At 47.7% G+C, this 17,974-nt stretch overlaps 2 protein-coding genes across 2 annotated transcripts; both read left to right on the top strand.

The window, feature by feature from the left end:
- Positions 1-4,675: 4,675 nt before the first annotated feature.
- Positions 4,676-5,572, top strand: LOC128899839 (olfactory receptor 14A16-like; the record flags this gene model as incomplete). The annotated part of the gene is made up of 1 exon (XM_054179548.1): positions 4,676-5,572. A coding segment is annotated over exon 1 (897 nt), but the record flags the coding sequence as incomplete, so codon positions are not given.
- A 4,100-nt stretch (positions 5,573-9,672) lies between these two features.
- On the top strand, positions 9,673-13,202 carry LOC128899840 (olfactory receptor 14A16-like; the record flags this gene model as incomplete). Its single annotated transcript, XM_054179549.1, has 2 exons — positions 9,673-10,137; positions 12,825-13,202. Coding segments are annotated over 2 exons (843 nt in total), but the record flags the coding sequence as incomplete, so codon positions are not given.
- Positions 13,203-17,974: the final 4,772 nt, after the last annotated feature.

Genomic DNA, 17,974 nt, shown 5'->3' on the forward strand with positions numbered 1-17,974 from the left:
AGATACTTCTGAAGGCTGAATTTGCCATGAAGAAAAGCAAGGTCAAAGAACCTGCACAGGAAATTCAGTTCTTGGCAAGAAAATGTCAGGCTGGATGCTGTCATGTACCTATGGACATGGTCAACAGGATAGCAATCATGTCTCCACCATCCAACAAGAAGGAGACAGAGTCTGTCCTAGGCCTTGTGGGGCTCTGCAGAATGCATGTCCCAGGCTGCAGTCAGCTTTTGAGCCCTCTCTATCGAGTGACCTGAAAGCAGAATCATTGTGAGTGGGGCAGTGAGCAACAAGGCTTTGAGCAGATCAAAGAGGAGGGAGCTGTGCAGTGGCACTTGGGCCTATCTGAATGGCACCATTGGTGCAAAATGGGCAGATGGTCAGAGTCCAATGGGATGGCATTTAATAAGTCCAAGTGCCGGGTGCTGCACTTCGGCCACGGCAACCCCATGCAGAGCTACAGGCTGGGGTCAGAGTGGCTGGAGAGCTGCCAAACACAGAGGGACCTGGGGGTGATGATTGACACCCGCCTAAACATGAGCCAGCAGTGTGCCCAGGTGGCCAAGAGGGCCAATGGCATCCTGGCCTGTATTAGGAATAGTGTGGCCAGCAGGAGCAGGGAGGTCATTGTGCCCCTGTACTCTGCATTGGTTAGGCCACACCTTGAGTACTGTGTCCAGGTCTGGGCCCCTCAGTTTAGGAAGGACATCGAGACACTTGAACGTGTCCAGAGAAGGGCAACAAGGCTGGTGAGAGGCCTTGAGTACAAGCCCTATGAGGAGAGGCTGAGGGAGCTGGGATTGTTTAGCCTGGAGAAGAGAAGGATCAGAGGTGACCTCATTGCCCTCTACAACTACCTGAAAGGTGGTTGTAGACAGGAGGGGGTTGGTCTCTTCTCCCAGGCAACCAGCACCAGAACAAGGGGACACAGTCTCAAGCTGTGCCAGGGGAGGTTTAGACTCGCGGTGAGGAAAAAGTTCTTCACTGAGCGAGTCATTCGTCATTGGAATGGGCTGCCCAGGGAGGTGGTGGAGTCGCCGTCCCTGGAGGTGTTCAAGGGGAGATTGGACGTAGCACTTGGTGCCATGGTCTAGTTGTGAGGTCTGTTGGAACAGGTTGGACTTGATGATCCTTGGGGTCTCTTCCAACCTTAGTTACTGTGATACTGTGATACTGTGATACTGTGAAAATATCCTCTACAGTGCAGCCAGGGAGCATGGAGCACTTGGAGTCTCTGGCAGAAGACATCAGGTGAAACCTGAGGTCAGGCACTGGGGTTTTGGAGTAGGAATAAGGGGTGGAGATTGTATTTGGTTTGGGCAGAGCTGGAGTTAATTCTCTTCTGAGCATCCTGCTAGTGCTGTGCTTTGCAGGGCTGTGGCTGGGTGTTGGTAAGAGAGCAGAGTTTTGGCTATTGCTCAGCTGAGCACTCAGGCTGTGCTTTTCCAACATTTCCCTGCCCCAAGAGTATGCTGAAGTGGGGAAAGATCTTGGGAGGGGACACAGCCAGGCCAGCTGACCCAAAGTGGTCAAAGGAGTACTCCATGCCATGTGTGGTCAGCTCAACTATAAGACCAAAGTGGGAGGGAGTTTGGTCCATGGAGTTTGTCCTGAAGAGGAACCACTCTGCACAGAGCCCTGCAGCCTGAGACCGACCCCCCTGTGCTGCTGGGCAGTAGAGATTCACTTCTCTCTCTGCTTCACCCTGTGTGGTCTATTGCCTATGCCTATCCTTAGTGTTAAATTGCTTCTATCTTACACTGCCTTTTGTTATCTTTCCCCTTTCCCCTGTCCATCTAAGAAAGGGAGTGATAGATTGACTTTGGTGGGCATTAAGCCCTTAGCCAGGTCCAAACCACCACACATGCCAAGTCAGAAAGGCACCACAGGGTCTGGGAGGAAACATTCCCAATGCCCTGGGATGGAGCAAACCCTGCAGACAGGGAAGAAGGCCAACTGCAGCTGGGCTGTGGCAGGAGGAGTGTGGCCACCCAGACACAGGAGTTGTCCTTCCCCAGACTCAGCACTGCTATGGCCACATCTGGATGCTTGGTGTCTGGGTGTGGAGCTCTGCAGTCGATGGAGAAGGGAGAAACTGGGTAGACTACAGAGGAGATCTGCCAGGATGGGGTTTGACTTCTCTGTGGACAGGCTGAGGGACCTGGGCTGCTTCAGCCTGCTCAGGGTACTGCCATAGCAGTATGCACATGGCTGAAGGGTGGTTTCAGGGAGAATGGAGCTCTTCTGGGGATTGGGAAGAGACCAAAACCTGCACAAAGTGCAGCTAGGAAGATTCAGAGTAGAGATGAGGCCAAAGAAATGTCCCTCAAAGGGCAGAGCTGCTATGCATGAGGCCATCCAGAGGTGTCAGGAAATGGCAGGGAGAGCTGAGACAGCTCAGGGAAGGGATGGAAATGGCAGGGGGAGAGCTGGCTGGGGAAGCAAGATTGGTGTCAGCAGCCTGAAGGGAAAGAGAAGCAGGCATGGGACAGTGTAGGACAGGCTGCAGTAGGGACGGCCAAGGGCTCTGGCAAGGCTGAGAGGCCCAACAGGACCAAGGTCTTTGTGCCCTCGGCTCTGGCAGTTGCCTCTGCCACCAAGGCCTGTGAGGAGAAACTTGGCTTTGAGGTTCTTCTAGTCCAAGGGCAGTGGTCAGGGCTTGGCCTTTCTGCTTCCTAGACTAAAGGCAAGTTTTTCTGCTCTGTGCTTTGCCTTTATCTCCCTGCAATCCTGGCCTCTAACAAGCTGCTCTAACGAGTCCCTGGGGAGCCTTTGTCAGTAACAAGCCTCAGTGAGGCCAATCAGTGCTTCAAGGTACTTTGGAGTTTGCTTCTGACTTAGACTTGTTGAGAGGCTTCTTGGCAGTACCTTGGCAGAGTCTCCTGGCAGTACCTCAGGATGATGTAATCAGCCCCAAATACTCCATGGGGCTCATTAAATACTGCTGAACATCTAATTGTTGCCAAGGTTTCTGCAGCTAATTGGAGAAAGGTTTATTGCACAAAGCACATGATAAAAGATATTTTTAAAGGTACAGTTCATTCCTTTTCAGCAGGAGTTTTCTCTTTGCAAGCAAACCACAGCAAAAATACCTGACAAGGTCCTACTCTGATCACTGCTCACCCTCACTCCCCACTGCCCCCAGCAGAGCCCTGAGCCACAGGTGAGGGACAGGATCTGCCTTGCCAGGGGCTGGGGGTCAGGGCTTGGCCCTTTGGATCAATGAAACCCCTCCAGGTTTCCTCAGCAGCAGAGCCACCTTGAGCTGCTTGTCCTGACCTGTCAGCATGGCTGCAGCTCTCTGCTCTCACCAGAGCCTGGAGATGCTTCAGTGACTCCAGTAATTCTTCCTTTGCATCCACTGTCACCTTCTGCTCTAACCAGACCCTGGGGACCCTTTCCCAGTATGCTTCACTGGGACCCATTAACAGTAGAAGAAACTTCAGAGTTTGAATCTGACTTTGACTTCTGCAGAGGTTTCATCAGCTTCCTCTCAGTCCCTGAGGTTTACAGGACACCAAAAGCTACCAGAGGGGTTATTGAAAAACCTTGGGCTGGTCCTCTGCTGCCCTATTGGGCCAGGCTTCTGGGCTGGAAGGAGCTGCAAGCAAGCAGGCAGTGCTGCAGGAGACAGCTCTGGCCAGGAGCAGCTCTCTGCACAGCAGGGCTGAGGACACTGCCAGAGGATCTCAGGGAGATGAGGAAGGCAGAGAGAGCTTCAAGGTGGCCAGGACTGGGAGGATGACTGAGAGCTCACTGGAGGAGAAGTCACTGCAGTCACTGACAGTGAGGCTGGGGAAGGAGATGGCTTCACCCCTATCCCCTCTGCCTTTCTCTCTTCCCTTCACTGTCTCTGCAGCACTGCAGGCCTGCTCCCTGTTTCTCCACCTCTCCATGGCTGTGGTGGTTTTAGGCTATGCCTTTAAAATTTAGTTACAGATTTTGAGCAGAAAAGTAGAGACAAAATAAGTAGATCACTCTTGGGTGTGAAAAGGAAAAGAAAAGATTATTCTACACAAATCCATTGGATAAATATCTGGAATCAAGGAGCTGCACGGTAACAATTCTCTCTCTTCTCTTCTGATCTCAGCTGATTTGCTTCGCTCAGGAGAGGTCACCTGCTTTGGCTGGCCTTGGCTAAGTCTAACCCACTGCTTTTTTTCTTTCTCCACTCCTCCTTTCTCTCTTGGAACAGGGACGTAGGGGTAATGGAACTGCTTCCCTGGTCTCTGGCCAGGAGGGATTTCATGTCATTTGCTAATTGTAAATACCTGTCTCACATTGTCACTCCTGGATGTTTTGCACCTGTTCATTTCATTCCATTGCAGAGTGTAGCTCTTACTTGTCAATACAGCTTCATTTGCTTCTAACTGAGCTGCTCTGGCAAAACTAATGCTGGAGGAAATTTGAACCCACCACAATGGGACTCTTGTTCCCTGGGGTTGGGCTGTTGGTCACTTTCTGTTCTGACACCAGAGGAATCTGCATGGCAATTCTGGGTCCTTGCTGCATTTGCAGCTGTGATGAACTCTGCCATGGGTTGGTAGTGATGGGGACTGAGCTGATCCATTCCTCATGCAGCTCAGGGACAGGGCTTACAATGAGGCTGAGAGAAGTGTGCCCTAACTTGTCACTGCCTTTCCCTCTTTGCACAGGTCTCCATGGCCAGAGGCAGCAGATGACCAACAGCAGCTCCATCACCCACTTCCTCCTCCTGCCATTCCCAGGCACAAGGCAGCTGCAGCTCCTGCACTTCTGCCTCTTCCTGGCCATCTACCTGGCTGCCCTGCTGGGCAATGGCCTCATCATCAGCACCATAGCCTGGGACCACCACCTCCACACCCCCATGTACTTCTTCCTCCTCAACCTCTCCTTCCTTGACCTGGGTGCCATCTCCACCACTGTCCCCAAATCCATGGCCAATTCCCTGAAGGACACCAGGGACATCTCCTATGCAGGATGTGCTGCTCAGGTGTTCTTTGTATTATTTTTTATTTCAGCAGAGTTTTATCTCCTCACCACCATGTCCTACGATCGCTACGTTGCCATCTGCAGACCCCTGCACTATGAGACCCTCCTGGACAGCAGAGTTTCTGTCCACCTGGCAGCAGCTGCCTGGGCCTGTGGGGCTCTCAATGCTCTGCTGCACACAGCCAATACATTTTCCCTGTCCCTCTGCCAGGGCAATGTTGTGGAGCAGTTCTTCTGTGAGGTGCCCCAGATCCTCAAGCTGTCCTGCTCCACATCCTATCTCAGGGAACTTTGGCTTCTTGTGGCTAGTGCCTGTTTAGGTTTTGTCTGTTTTGTGTTCATTGTGGTGTCCTATGTGCAGATCTTCAGGGCAGTGCTGAGGATCCCCTCTCAGCAGGGACGCCACAAAGCCTTTGCCACCTGCCTCCCTCACCTGGCTGTGGTCTCCTTGTTTCTCAGCACTGCCATCTTTGCCTACCTGAAGCCTTCCTCCATCACCTCCCCATCCCTGGATCTGGTGGTGTCAGTTCTGTACTCAGTGGTGCCTCCAGCAGTGAACCCTCTCATCTACAGCCTGAGGAACCAGGAGCTCAAGGCTGCCCTCAGCCAACTGATCCCTGGATGCTTTAAGAAGCAATAAACTCTTCTGCAGAGCAGTTCTGATGTCACTCAGTGCAGGCCCAGCCTGGCTTCTGCACTTGGTGGTGGTGGTGTTTTACTCTTTATAAAACTGTCATCCCTTTTCTAACACATTCTCTGCTTTGCTGACCAAAAGTTTGTGCAGCACGACCTCTGCTCTTTCTTTGGTTGGAAAAATAAATTACCTTTCTGTAACATTTTACTTCCTATGATCCTTCCTCCAGAACATCTCCAGACCTTTTAGGCCAGGTCATGTGCAGATTTGGGGAAGGGAAATAAAGAAAGAGACTCTTAGTAACAGTTTTGTTTCCTGAGTACCTTCCTTCAAGCCTCTTCTGGAGCTTCAGGGACAGGTCCTGTGTGCAGAGGCAGAGGGGCAAAGAGTTCCAGCACAGCAGCACTGCCAGGGAGCACCAGCACCTGGACTTCCAGGGCTGTTCCCTTTCCACTTCCAGCCTCTCCTGGGTCAGTGCAAGCCCAGAGTGCTGTGGCAGCTTGGTCATTGTTCTGCTGCATGCCAGTCCTGGGAGCACAGGCAGGGAAAGGCCATGGGAACTACTCTGACTGAGCTGGACCCCAAGAGCAGTTCCACAAAGACAGATAATCTGCTCAGGGCACAGTCTGAAGGCTTAGGGCTTCAGCCAAAGTTTCTCTCCAGAGCAGGCCCAAGGAAGCATCCCAGGGATGCAAAGAGCAGGGAACAGCTCAAGTGTGAGTGTACGGGGCTGGGGCACACAGCAGTGTCCTGACACAGACAGGCCTCCTGCAAGAGGCCTGAAGGAGCAACAGAGCAGGCTCTGATCTGTGTCTCTGTTCACTGGACAGCCTGGGGAAGCTGTCCCAGGGTAATCATCCTGCTCTAGCCACTCACCACCACCATTTCCAGCACTGGTCTCTCACCACAACTTATAAAGTTTCTTTGTCCCCCAGTTGCAGGTCACAGGATCAGGAGGTCAGCAGTGCCTGCTGGCAGTGCACAGATGAGATGCAAGCATGGCCATGGTGTGTGGGGTGAGAGGAACCTGAGTGAGCACAAAAACCAATCAGCTGTGGCTGGGGTACAAAGGCACTGGAGATGTGAGGAGCCTCCCAGCCTCTGGCAGGGTCAGCAGGAGTACAGGGGCACTCTGCCTGCTGCAGTGCAGAGCTTGTGTGAGGGATGGGGAAAGTCTCTGTCTGAACATCCTGAGGTGCAGAAGCAGCTCATGAGGCCAGCTCAGGTGTGGACACCTGCCCCAGGGAGATTCCTCTCAGGTGTCCTGCACAGGCTCATTGCAAATGTTGCTGTCTGCTCACATCACCCTTCCTGGGCTGTACCTGGAAATGTGCACAGAGCCATCAGAGAGGTTCTGCCTCCTTGGAAAAGGCATCTTCAGGAAGGCCAAGAAGGATGCTCAGCTAAATGCCAGGCTGGTCACCCTCAGCACAGTCGACGTGCTGGGTCACAGGTGATAGATCAGATAGATCAGGCCCTTGCAGGGCAAGAGAGAGATCATCAAACCTGACTGAGCAGAGGCAAGAAGAGGATGTTGTGTGCCTGGACCTTAGCCAGGCCTTTACCATGGTCTCCCATGGTCTCTACAGAGCCAGACTGATGACAGCAGGACTGAGGAAATAGATGAGGTGTTGGGTGGGAGGGTGAGTGGTGGATCAAGCCCAAATGTCACCAGTGTAGAGTCCTCCTGGCAGCCACCTCCCAGTGGCATCCCTCAGGGCAAGCCCTTTGGCCAGCACTGGGCTAGAGATGACAACGGAGATTGGAGTCAATACAGCTGACCAATATGATTGAGTATTGATCCTTTATTGTTCCAGTATTGCAGGCCTATGGTGCAGGCCTATGGTGTGAGTATAGCACAGTAAAGTAAAGCATAGAAGAAGAAGGGAAAGGGAAGGCAACACGCGAGGTTTGTTGATGCAGGTGCATGTCCTGTTGTCCCAAGATAACTTGCTGTGTTTATAGCTACCAGTGCCTTGCTTTAATTACATGCTGCAGGCACAGCACTGTTTGGTACACTGCTAGCTGGCTCTGCACTTATGCTGAGCATGGCCTACCACCGTGTCAGGCTCTAGGCCTGCACTGCCAGGTTGCTCACACTGCTCATTGCTGGCATTGCCACATTCTCGTTTCCTGATTAGCTGCTTGTCCTGACCTGTCAGCACTGCCTCAGTTCTCTGCTCTCACTACAGCCTAGAGATGCTTCAGTGCCTCCACTGATGCTTCCCTTGCATCCACTGTCTCCTTCTGCTCTAACCAGACCCTGGGGACACTTTCCCAGTATGCTTCACTGGGACCCATTAACAGTAGAAAAACTTCAGAGTGTGAGTCTGACTTTGACTTCTGGAGAGGTTTCATCAGCTTCTCAGTCTCTGAGGTTTACAGGGAGCCTAAAGGAACCAGAGGAGTTATTAAAAGACCTTAGGCTGGTGTTCTGCTGCCCTATTGGGCCAGACTCCTGGGCTGGAAGGAACTGCTGGCAAGCTGGCAGTGCTGCAGGAGACAGCTCTGGCCAGGAGCAGCTCCTCTGCACAGCACAGCAGGGCTGAGGACACTGCCAGAGGATCTCAGGGAGATGAGGAAGACAGAGAGAGCTTCAAGGTGGACAGGAATGGGAGGATGCTGAGAGCTCACTGGAGGAGAAGTCACTGCAGTCACTGACACAATGAGGCTGTGGGTGCAGGACACTGCAGCTGTAGCTCCTGCAGGCATCTCCATCTCAGCAGCTGATGCTCAGCTGAAGGCTCCTGGAGTGTGCACACAGAAGAAGGACCAAAGCCCTTCAGTTCCATCCTGTGAGCAGCAGGAGCAGAGCTGGGGAAGGGGAAGGCTTCACCCCCAGCCCCTCTGCCTTTCCCTCTTCCCTTCACTGTCTCTGCAGCACTGCAGGCCTGCTCCCTGTTTCTCCACTTCTCCATGGCTGTGGTGCTTTTAGGCAATGCCTTTAAAATTTAGTTAGAGATTTTGAGCAGAAAAGTAGAAACAAAATAAATAGATCACTCTTGGGTGTAAAAAGGAAAAGGAAAGATTATTCTAAACAAATTGATTGGATAAATATCTGGAATCAGAGGAGCTGTACCATAACAATTCTCTCTCTTCTCTTCTGATCTCAGCTGGTTTGCTTCACTGGGGAGAGATCACCTGCTCTGGCTGGCCTTGGCTAAGTCTAACCCACTGCTTTTTTTTCTCTCGCCACTCCTCCTTTCTCTCTTGGGTCGGGGGGTAGGGTTTAGGGGCAGAGGAACAGCTTCCCTGCTCTCTGACCAGCGGGTTTCATGTCATTTGCTAATTGTAAATACCTGTCTAATACTGTCACTCCTGGATGTTTTGTACCTGTTCATTGCACTCCATTGTAGAGTGTAGCTCTTGCTTGTCAACACAGCTTCATTTGCTTCTAACTGAGCTGCTCTGGCAAAGCTAATGCTGGGGGGAAATAGGACTCTTGTTCCCTGGGATTGGGCTGTTGATCACTTTCTACTCTGACACCAGAGGAATCTTCATGGCAATTCTGGGTTCCTGCTGCATTTGCAGCTGTGATGAACTCTGCCATGGGTTGGTAATGATGGGACTGAGCTGATCCATTCCTCCTGGAGCTCAGGGACAGGGCTTACAATGAGGCTGAGAGAAGCGTGCCCTAACTTGTCACTTCCTTTCCCTCCTTGGACAGGTCTCCATGGCCAGAGGCAGCAGATGACCAACAGCAGCTCCATCACCCACTTCCTCCTCCTGCCATTCCCAAGCACAAGGCAGCTGCAGCTCCTGCACTTCTGGCTCTTCCTGGCCATCTACCTGGCTGCCCTGCTGGGCAATGGCCTCATCATCATCCCATAGCCTGGGACCACCACCTCCACACCCCCATGTACTTCCTCCTCCTCAACCTCGCCCTCCTTGACCTGGGTGCCATCTCCACCACTGTGCCAAAATCCATGACTAATTCCCTGAAGGACACCAGGGACATCTCCTATGCAGGATGTGCAGCCCAGGTCTTCTACTTCATATTCCTTATTGCTGCAGAGTATTTTCTCCTCACCACCATGTCCTGCAATCGCTATGTTGCCATCTGCAGACCCCTGCACTATGAGACCCTCCTGGGCAGCAGAGTTTGCCTCCACCTGGCAGCAGCTGCCTGGGCCTGTGGCTTTCTCTATGCTCTGCTGCACACAGCCAATACATTTTCCCTGCCCCTCTGCCAAGGCAATGCTCTGGACCAGTTCTTCTGTGAAATCCCCCAGATCCTCAAGCTCTCCTGCTCCACATCCTACCTCAGGGAACTTTGGCTTCTTGTGGCCAGTGTCTGTTTAGCATTTGTCTGTTTTGTGTTGATTGTGGTGTCCTATGTGCAGATCTTCAGGGCAGTGCTGAGGATCCCCTCTCAGCAGGGACGCCACAAAGCCTTTGCCACCTGCCTCCCTCACCTGGCTGTGGTCTCCCTGTTTTTCAGCACTGGCTTCTTTGCCTACCTGAAGCCTTCCTCCACCTCCTCCCCTTCCCAGAACTTGGTTGTTTCAGTTCTGTACTCAGTGTTGCCTCCATCAGTGAACCCTCTTATCTACAGCCTGAGGAACCAGGAGCTCAAGGCTGCCCTGAGCAAACTGATCCCTGGATGCTTCCAGAAGCAATAAACTCTTTGTCTTCTCCTGCAGAGCAGTTCTGATGTCACTCAGTGCAGGCCCAGCCTGGCTGCTCGAGTTCTGGCTGCTACTGGTTTTCTTCCCCTTGTGAGAATGTTGTTCTCACACAAATGTCCTTCTTCAGACCATTTCTGGTTCAGTGTTTTCCTGTCTGGTGTGACCCAGATGCTGCAGACATGTGGAGCTGTGCTCCTTGGGTGTTCAACACAATAAAGGATCCTGCAGGGAGTTATTTCTCTGAGTTGCTTCCTCCAAGGCTTCTGTGGAGCTGCAGGGCAGTGCCTGTGTGCAGAGGTGGGGGGGCAGAGTCCCAGCACAGCAGCAGTGCCAGGGAGCCCCAGAGCTTGGGCTGTGCCAATAAAAATTGTTTCTCCTTATCCCTTCCCAGTACAGACTGGACTCCTTTCCAGTACAAGCTGCATTCCCTGGACACATTCCATTACAGTCTGGTCCCCAGATCCTCCCTGTACAGTCCTGGTCACATCTCAGTACAAACTTTATCTCCTGACCCCCTCCCAGCTCACATGTGCTTTTATCCCAGGACAAACTGCATCACTTTGACAGCTCCCATACAGTTTCTTTTGCCAGTACAAAATGCACCTCTTGGGCCCCTTCCCAGTCCCAGCTGTACCCAACACAGCACAAAGTGCTTATCCTGATCCCAGTGCAGCTGTGGCCTGATCCTGGTCCAAATGGGATCCCATTGCCATCTCCCAGCACAGTCTGAGTCTCATCAGGGAGGTGGTGGAGTCGCCGTCCCTGGAGGTGTTCAAGGGGAGATTGGACGTGGCGCTTGGTGCTATGATCTAGCTTGGTGCTATGATCTAGTTGTGAGGTCTGTTGGAACAGGTTGGACTTGATGATCCTTGGGGTCTCTTCCAACCTTAGTTACTGTGATACTGTGATACTGTGATCTCAGTACAAAGTGCATCTCCTGAAACCCTGATTCCATCTCAGCACAGACCAGGACCCATCCCTGCAAAGTGATCCACTGATGTCATCCCAGTTCAGCCTGGGGTCCCCTCCAGCCACAAACTGAACCTCTCTGAGCTCTCCCAGTACAGACTGGGCTTCCACTTTCACTCTCCACTTCCACTCCCACTCTTCTGTCACAGCCCCTTCATCCACTCGTGACATGTGGTATTAGAATCCTCTATGCAAGTCCCTCTCTATCCTGGCTCGCTCTCTCTCAGGTCAATATCTCCCTCTCTGGTGCTGGTCAGTGTAGTTGGTGCTTGAAATGGGCAGGGATGTGGAGAAGAAGCAGGAATCTGTCTTTGAAAGGCAAAGGAAAAATCAGGAACAGTCCTTTGCTGTAGGGAGACAGGAACAGTTTTGCTGTGGGACATCAGGAACAGGCACAGGTGAGATGATGCAGGAGCTCTCTGGATTGGTGCTCAGTGTGCTCATGTTGAGTGCGGGATGCTAGGCTGGTATTAAACTACGGCAATGCCAGCGACGAGCAGTGTGAGCAATCTGGCAGTGTAGGCCTGGAGCCTGACATGGTGGTAGGCCATGCTCAGCACAAGTGCAGAAGTGGCTAGCAGTGTAGCCAAACAGTGCTGTGCCTGCAGCATGTAACTAAAGCAGGGCACTGGTAGCTAGAAACACAGAGAGTTATCTGGGAATAACAGGACGCACACCTGCATCAACAACCTCGTGTGGCATTAGTAGTTGGACTAATAATCTATAACAGTACAATGTGTGGTCACTCGTGGGGAACCAATGAAGCCATGCCAACGATGCTCTCTAAATTTATATCAGTTGTAGAAGTTCCCTTAATATGCACTTCTTCTTCCTTTACCTTCTTTACTTTACTTTGCTGTACTATACTCTGCTCACACTATGATCCTACAATACTGGAACCATAAAGGAAGAGTACTCAATCATATTGGTCATCTGCATTGACTCCAGTCTCCATCACCAACATGTGGAGCCCGAGCTCGTGATGGGATCCTCAGACTGTGATACTGCTCGACTCAGCGTAAGAGGTACGTTCCAAGTGGTACAGAAAGCCAGTCAAACCATCACTGTCCCGGTGCTGACTAAATAAGCAGTGCGCGCTCTGAAAAGGAAGCGAATCTTCATCAGGGCCTGGTGAAGCAGCTGGGGTGGAGCATAGGGGAAGCACTCAGCAAAAAAGAAGAGGCCGTGCTAAACGCCCTCCAAACTATCCTCTCTGTGAGAGGTATTGCTGACGAATCTGGGATTTTAAAAGGGCTATTAGCCTGGGCCCAGAATCATCCCCACGGCAACTGAAGCTTTCACTTCCAAAGCATGGGACAAAATTGGAGCCCAGCTGTGGGATGAGGTGCTTAAATGCTTAAACAGAACTTTTCGTTATAGCACCGTGTGGCGAACTGTCACATACACTGCAATCGATCAAAGCAGAGCAGTCTGCTCTCGATTCAGCTGCTGCGGCGTTGGTTCTAACCCAGATGAAAAAGGGAGATTCGGAAAGCTCCGCACCCTCCACCCTCCTCCTCTCTCCCTACACATTGTCTGCTGCTCCATCAGCATCCTCGTCACAATTTCAATTGCCCGCTATTCCTCCTCCTCCATGAAAATATCTCCTGCTGCTGCGTCAGTAGCGACAGAAGCGAATCCTGGTCGGACTGAAGAGACGCATGAAATCAAAATGGAGGTCGGAAAGCATGAACACTCACTGCAAGAAGACACCACGCCTGCCAGAAGACGCCACACCATGTTCACCAGCCACCACCACTGCCATTCGCACCCAGCAGGGAGAAAGCGATAAAATGGCAGCGAAACCTGTGGTTCAGCGTGTTCAATCCCCTTCATCAACATCTTCCTCTAATACTGCCAGCAACAGCTTGGATTCGGAAGACGAAAACACCGATGCTAAGAAATCAAACAACATCAACTTTGCTTCACAGCCCCTCTTAGGAAAAATGGAGCACTTGGAGGCTCGCAGTTATGGCATTTTTATGACCACCCTCCTCCCGTGAGCCCCAGTGGCCCCTGTGGGCACCGACAGCCCCGATCGAGGCGGCACCAACTGACATGTCACCGACACCAGCAGCACTGACTGTAGCGGTGGCCCCCATGGCAGCAGCCATGGCAGTGGCCCCGGCGGCCATCCCCACCAGTGGCAGCCCCCCCCAGAGGCACCCCCCCAACCAGTGGTGCCCCCCCCACCCCAGCAGTGGCCCGCACCAGGGGTGCCCCCCTCCAATGGCTTCATCTGCGCTACAACCCCCTGCCTTTCAGATCCCAGGCACTATCCGCAGATGATATCACTGAGACAAAGGCTACAATCAAACTCCGAAGGGATGATAGTGTAAAGGATCGGGAAGTGGGAGGGACAGGGAACTCTTCCACTGTGCCGGTGGAAAGGTATTGTGAGAAATGCAGTAATAGATGGAGAATCTGTAGATTTTCCTCTACATGCATCTCCTGTGGTATTAGAAGGTCAACAAAGAATATGGCAATCTCTGGACTGGAAAGTGTTAAAAGAAGCTAAACAAGCCATAGCAACCTATGGGTTAAAGTCAGGATACACAACTGCTGTAATTGGTCATTTGTTTCAGTACACTTGTTAACCCTGTATGACACGTATGGTGGCAAATAGTCTGCTAACAACACATCAGAGCTTGCAATTTCTAGGCTGCAAGTTGTTAAGACCCTAGTGCAGGAACAATTGCAATTAGGGCATACCTTGCTAGCCAGCCCCCCCACCCCCTCTGTCCCTTTTCTTGTAAGACTCTAGTCTACCAAAGCTCTCTTCTGATTTGAAACAACAGTGCTAATTTCACCATTTCTGATTGTAATGTCTCTCAGAGATTTGTTATTTAGAGTTTTGCTAAGTCTTCCTAGTAAGCATAATGAATAGTAAGTATTTGGTATTTACAGGTACTCAGTACATAATAATTGTAGTAAGGCATAAGTACTTAGTAATGAGGTCAAACTGTAAGATTTTCTTCTGGTTCGAACATTCTTAGTTGTGTGCCTCGGCATTGCAAAGGAGCTCCAGGTAATATAGTTAAGGTTTGTGGTAAATAGGTATTTGTTTATAAAAGTATTCCTTAGCTAATGTAACGTCTTTCTGTTTCCTTCTTAAACATTGACTAGAAAAAATAAAAAATAAAAATACAAAAAACACCCCAAAAAGTAAAAAAAAACCAAAAAAATTGTAAAATAAAGCCCCAATAAAATAAAATAAAATATATAACAAAACAAACCCAAATATTAAAACTTAGATAAAAAATACAATAAAAAAACAAAATAAGAAAAAATTTAGATACAAAAATTAAAGTACAAAATAGCAAACTAATAGCAAAAATTAATAATACTAATAATGAAAATTTTAAAATAGAAAAAATAAAATCAAAGCAATATAATAAAATAATAATAAAACAGCAACAACAAGAAAAAACAACCAAAAAACCCCCATAAGAATAACTAACAAAAATAACAATTAACAAAAAATCTAAGGATTATTAGCAAAAAAATAAGGATTATTAAGATAGGGACTACTAGATTAAAACAAAAAAATATATTAAAAAAACTATTAACATGAAAAATAAGGAAAACATTGAAATAAAAAAAGGTAAAAAAAAATAAGAAGGCAAAAAATTAAAATTAAAACTAAAAACAATTTCAAAGAAATAATTAAAAGAAAGAAATATATAAAAAATTAAATTTAAAACAACAAAAAATAGATTAACAAATAAAGTAAATTTAAAAGTTAGGTAAAGAAAATTAAAAATGGAAATAAAAAAATAAAATTAAATTGAAAATTAAATTTGAAAAAAAATATTAATAATGAAATTAAATTAGATTTTTTAAAAAATTATATTAAAATAAAGAAAAAATTTAAAACATACAATTAAAAAAATTAAAAATTTTAGACCAAAAAAATATATAATGAAAAAAAGAAATTTTAAAAATACATTAAAAAGGTATAAAAACCAAAATTAAATATTAGATTAAAAAATAATAAAACATTAAATTAAAAATAATTTTAAAATAAAATTTAAAAAAATTAAAAAATAGAGAAAAATTAAATAATAGATTAAATAAAACAAACATACAAAACCCCAAAAATTAATTAAAATTCAAAATTTTAAACATATATGTAACAAAAAAAATAAAAATTTGATTAAAAATAAATTAATTTAAAATATTTTTAAATAAAATTAAGAAAAAATGCTAAAAAATTAAAAAAACACTTAAAATTTAAAAAAAAGAAAATTAAAAAAATCAGAAAAATACATTACATTAAGGGAAAAAAAAAGTTTTAATGATACTAGCAAGAAATAACTACCCCATGTTAATTGCAATCATTGCAATAAACAGCAGCAGAAGAATCAAGAATCAAGAATATGAAGGAACAGCATTTCCCATGCAGTTGAACATTGATCACAATAATTTGTTATAACACAACATGCATTTGCATTTTAGGCTGAAAACAAAAACAAACAAATACCTAAAAAGAAAAAGGGAAAAGAGAGACTACCCCATAGTAAAAAAGTCTTTTAATGGTACCAACAAGAGCTAGTTAGCTCATGTCAACACCTAGAAACATCAACTTTGTAAAGTGCTGCAACCCTCTCACCGCAAGACACACAAACACAGCACAACTGTCATGAAGATGACAATCAGCAAACCTGCCTAGCACTGACCTCAATGACTGTCACGATGGTCCAAGATGTCAACAGAAAGCATCTAACTTATAACCGAGTGCCGTGACTACTTAACTGTTGTGTGAATATTAAGGGATCAGTATTACTAGGATGAGCAAAACCACATTATTATGTGTAATTTTATATTGGGCAAAGCAATGAAGCTTCTTTGCTCTTGCTGTTTGCCTGCAAGTTTTCTGTCTGTGAAGCTAGAGCCTGGCCAGATCTACCTTTACAGATTAAAGAGATCTTGCTACCATTAAACAATTCATGATTTTTGACCATCCTAGAGAAAATAAAGATGCAATATACCCCTAAAGCAGATTGTAAAAGACAGTGCTGAGGATTGCATTTGTGCCTCAATCTCTGTGTGCAATGAATAGAATAGAATAGAATAGAATAGAATAGAATAGACCAGGTTGGAAGAGACCTTTGAGATCATCGTGTCCAACCTATCATCTAACTACCCAATCAACTAAACCATGGAACCAAGCATCCTGTCAAGCCTAGCCCTGAACACCCCCAGCGACGGCGACCCCACCACCTCCTCAGGCAGCCCATTCCAATGGGCAATCACTCTCTCTGTGTAAAACTTCCTCCTAACCTCCAGCCTAAACCTCCCCTGACGCAGCCTGAGACTGTGCCCTCTTGTTCTGGTACTGGTTGTCTGGGAGAAGAGACCAACCTCTGCCTCACTACAACCCCCCTTCAGGTAGTTGTAGAGAGCAATAAGGTCACCCCTGAGTCTCCTCCTCTCCAGACTAAGCAACCCCAGCTCCCTCAATCTCTGCTCAGGCATAATCAAGTCTTCTCTGTCAATAAGAAGAGTGAAATGTAAAGATCAGAACTATTAAGATCTAAGTTCTTCTTTACAATGTCTGTTATCTTTGACCATGTATTATGCCAGCTCTGTTAGAATGTTCTAATTAGCTCAACTTAAGCTTTGTGCCTTGTATGGGTTACATCAGTCTGTTAGACATGCTGCACTACAGAACTCTTGCTTTCGCTATACAGCTTAGCTTTACCTTGCTTGCTTCTGTGTATGCGAAGAGTATCTTGTATGGGATGGGAACAACTCCCATGACCAGATTGCTCACAAAAACAAAAAGGGGGATCTGTGGCAATGGTGGCAGTAAGCAGTGTGAGCAATCTGGCAGTATAAACTTAGAGCCTGACATGGTGGTAGGCCATGCTCAGCATAAGTGCAGAAGTGGCTAGCAGTGTAGCCAAACAGTGCTGTGCCTGCAGCATGTAACTAAAGCAGGGCACTGGTAGCTATAAACACAGAGAGTTATCTGGCAATAACAGGACACACACCTGCATCAACAGCCTCGCATGTCATTAGTAGTTTGACCAATGATCTATAACAGTAATGGGGTGGGTTGAGAGCAGGCCTAGCTCTCCCTCCCCCACAGAGAAAGAAACCACAGCTAAACTCAGTCGGAGAAGCAAAGCTATATTTACAAGCATATATGGAATGCAGGTTATATATAACACAGTATATACAGTATTTACAATACATATACAGAAATATCCAGCAAAGAAAAATAACACAACAAAATTCCCTCCTCTAGAAGAGGATTCCCTCCTCTAGAAGAGGAGGGTTTCCCTCCCTGTAACTCCCTCTCTCCCCCCTATCTCTCCTTTTTTCCCTAAAAGGGGTTAGAGAGAGAAAGAAAGGCAGTTATTAAGGAAAAGAGATATTATTAGGCTTCAAAAGCACATGCAGGGATCAGTTTTGCTTATCTCAAGGTCAGCTCTGGCTACTGTGCTGAGCAGCAGACAGGCTGGAACTGAGAAAAATTCCCACTGCACTAAAACTTAAAGTTGCATTCTACCAATCTACCAATGAAATTCGTTTAGAATATCATGTTTTCATTTTGATACCAAAAGGAACAATTCTAGATCACATTGGTCATCCATATTGACTCCATTCTCTGTTGCCAACAGCGAACTATTAAATGTTAATAACAGCCATAACAGGACTCCTTCCTAGTACAGATTGTGCCCACTCCCAGGAAAGGCTACACCACCTGAAGCCTTCCAACCACTCATCTGTGTCTCTTTCCCATACAATCTATATCCCCTTTCCCACT

Source organism: Dryobates pubescens, unplaced genomic scaffold, assembly GCF_014839835.1.
Source record: "Dryobates pubescens isolate bDryPub1 unplaced genomic scaffold, bDryPub1.pri scaffold_79_arrow_ctg1, whole genome shotgun sequence".
Lineage (NCBI taxonomy): Eukaryota > Metazoa > Chordata > Aves > Piciformes > Picidae > Dryobates > Dryobates pubescens.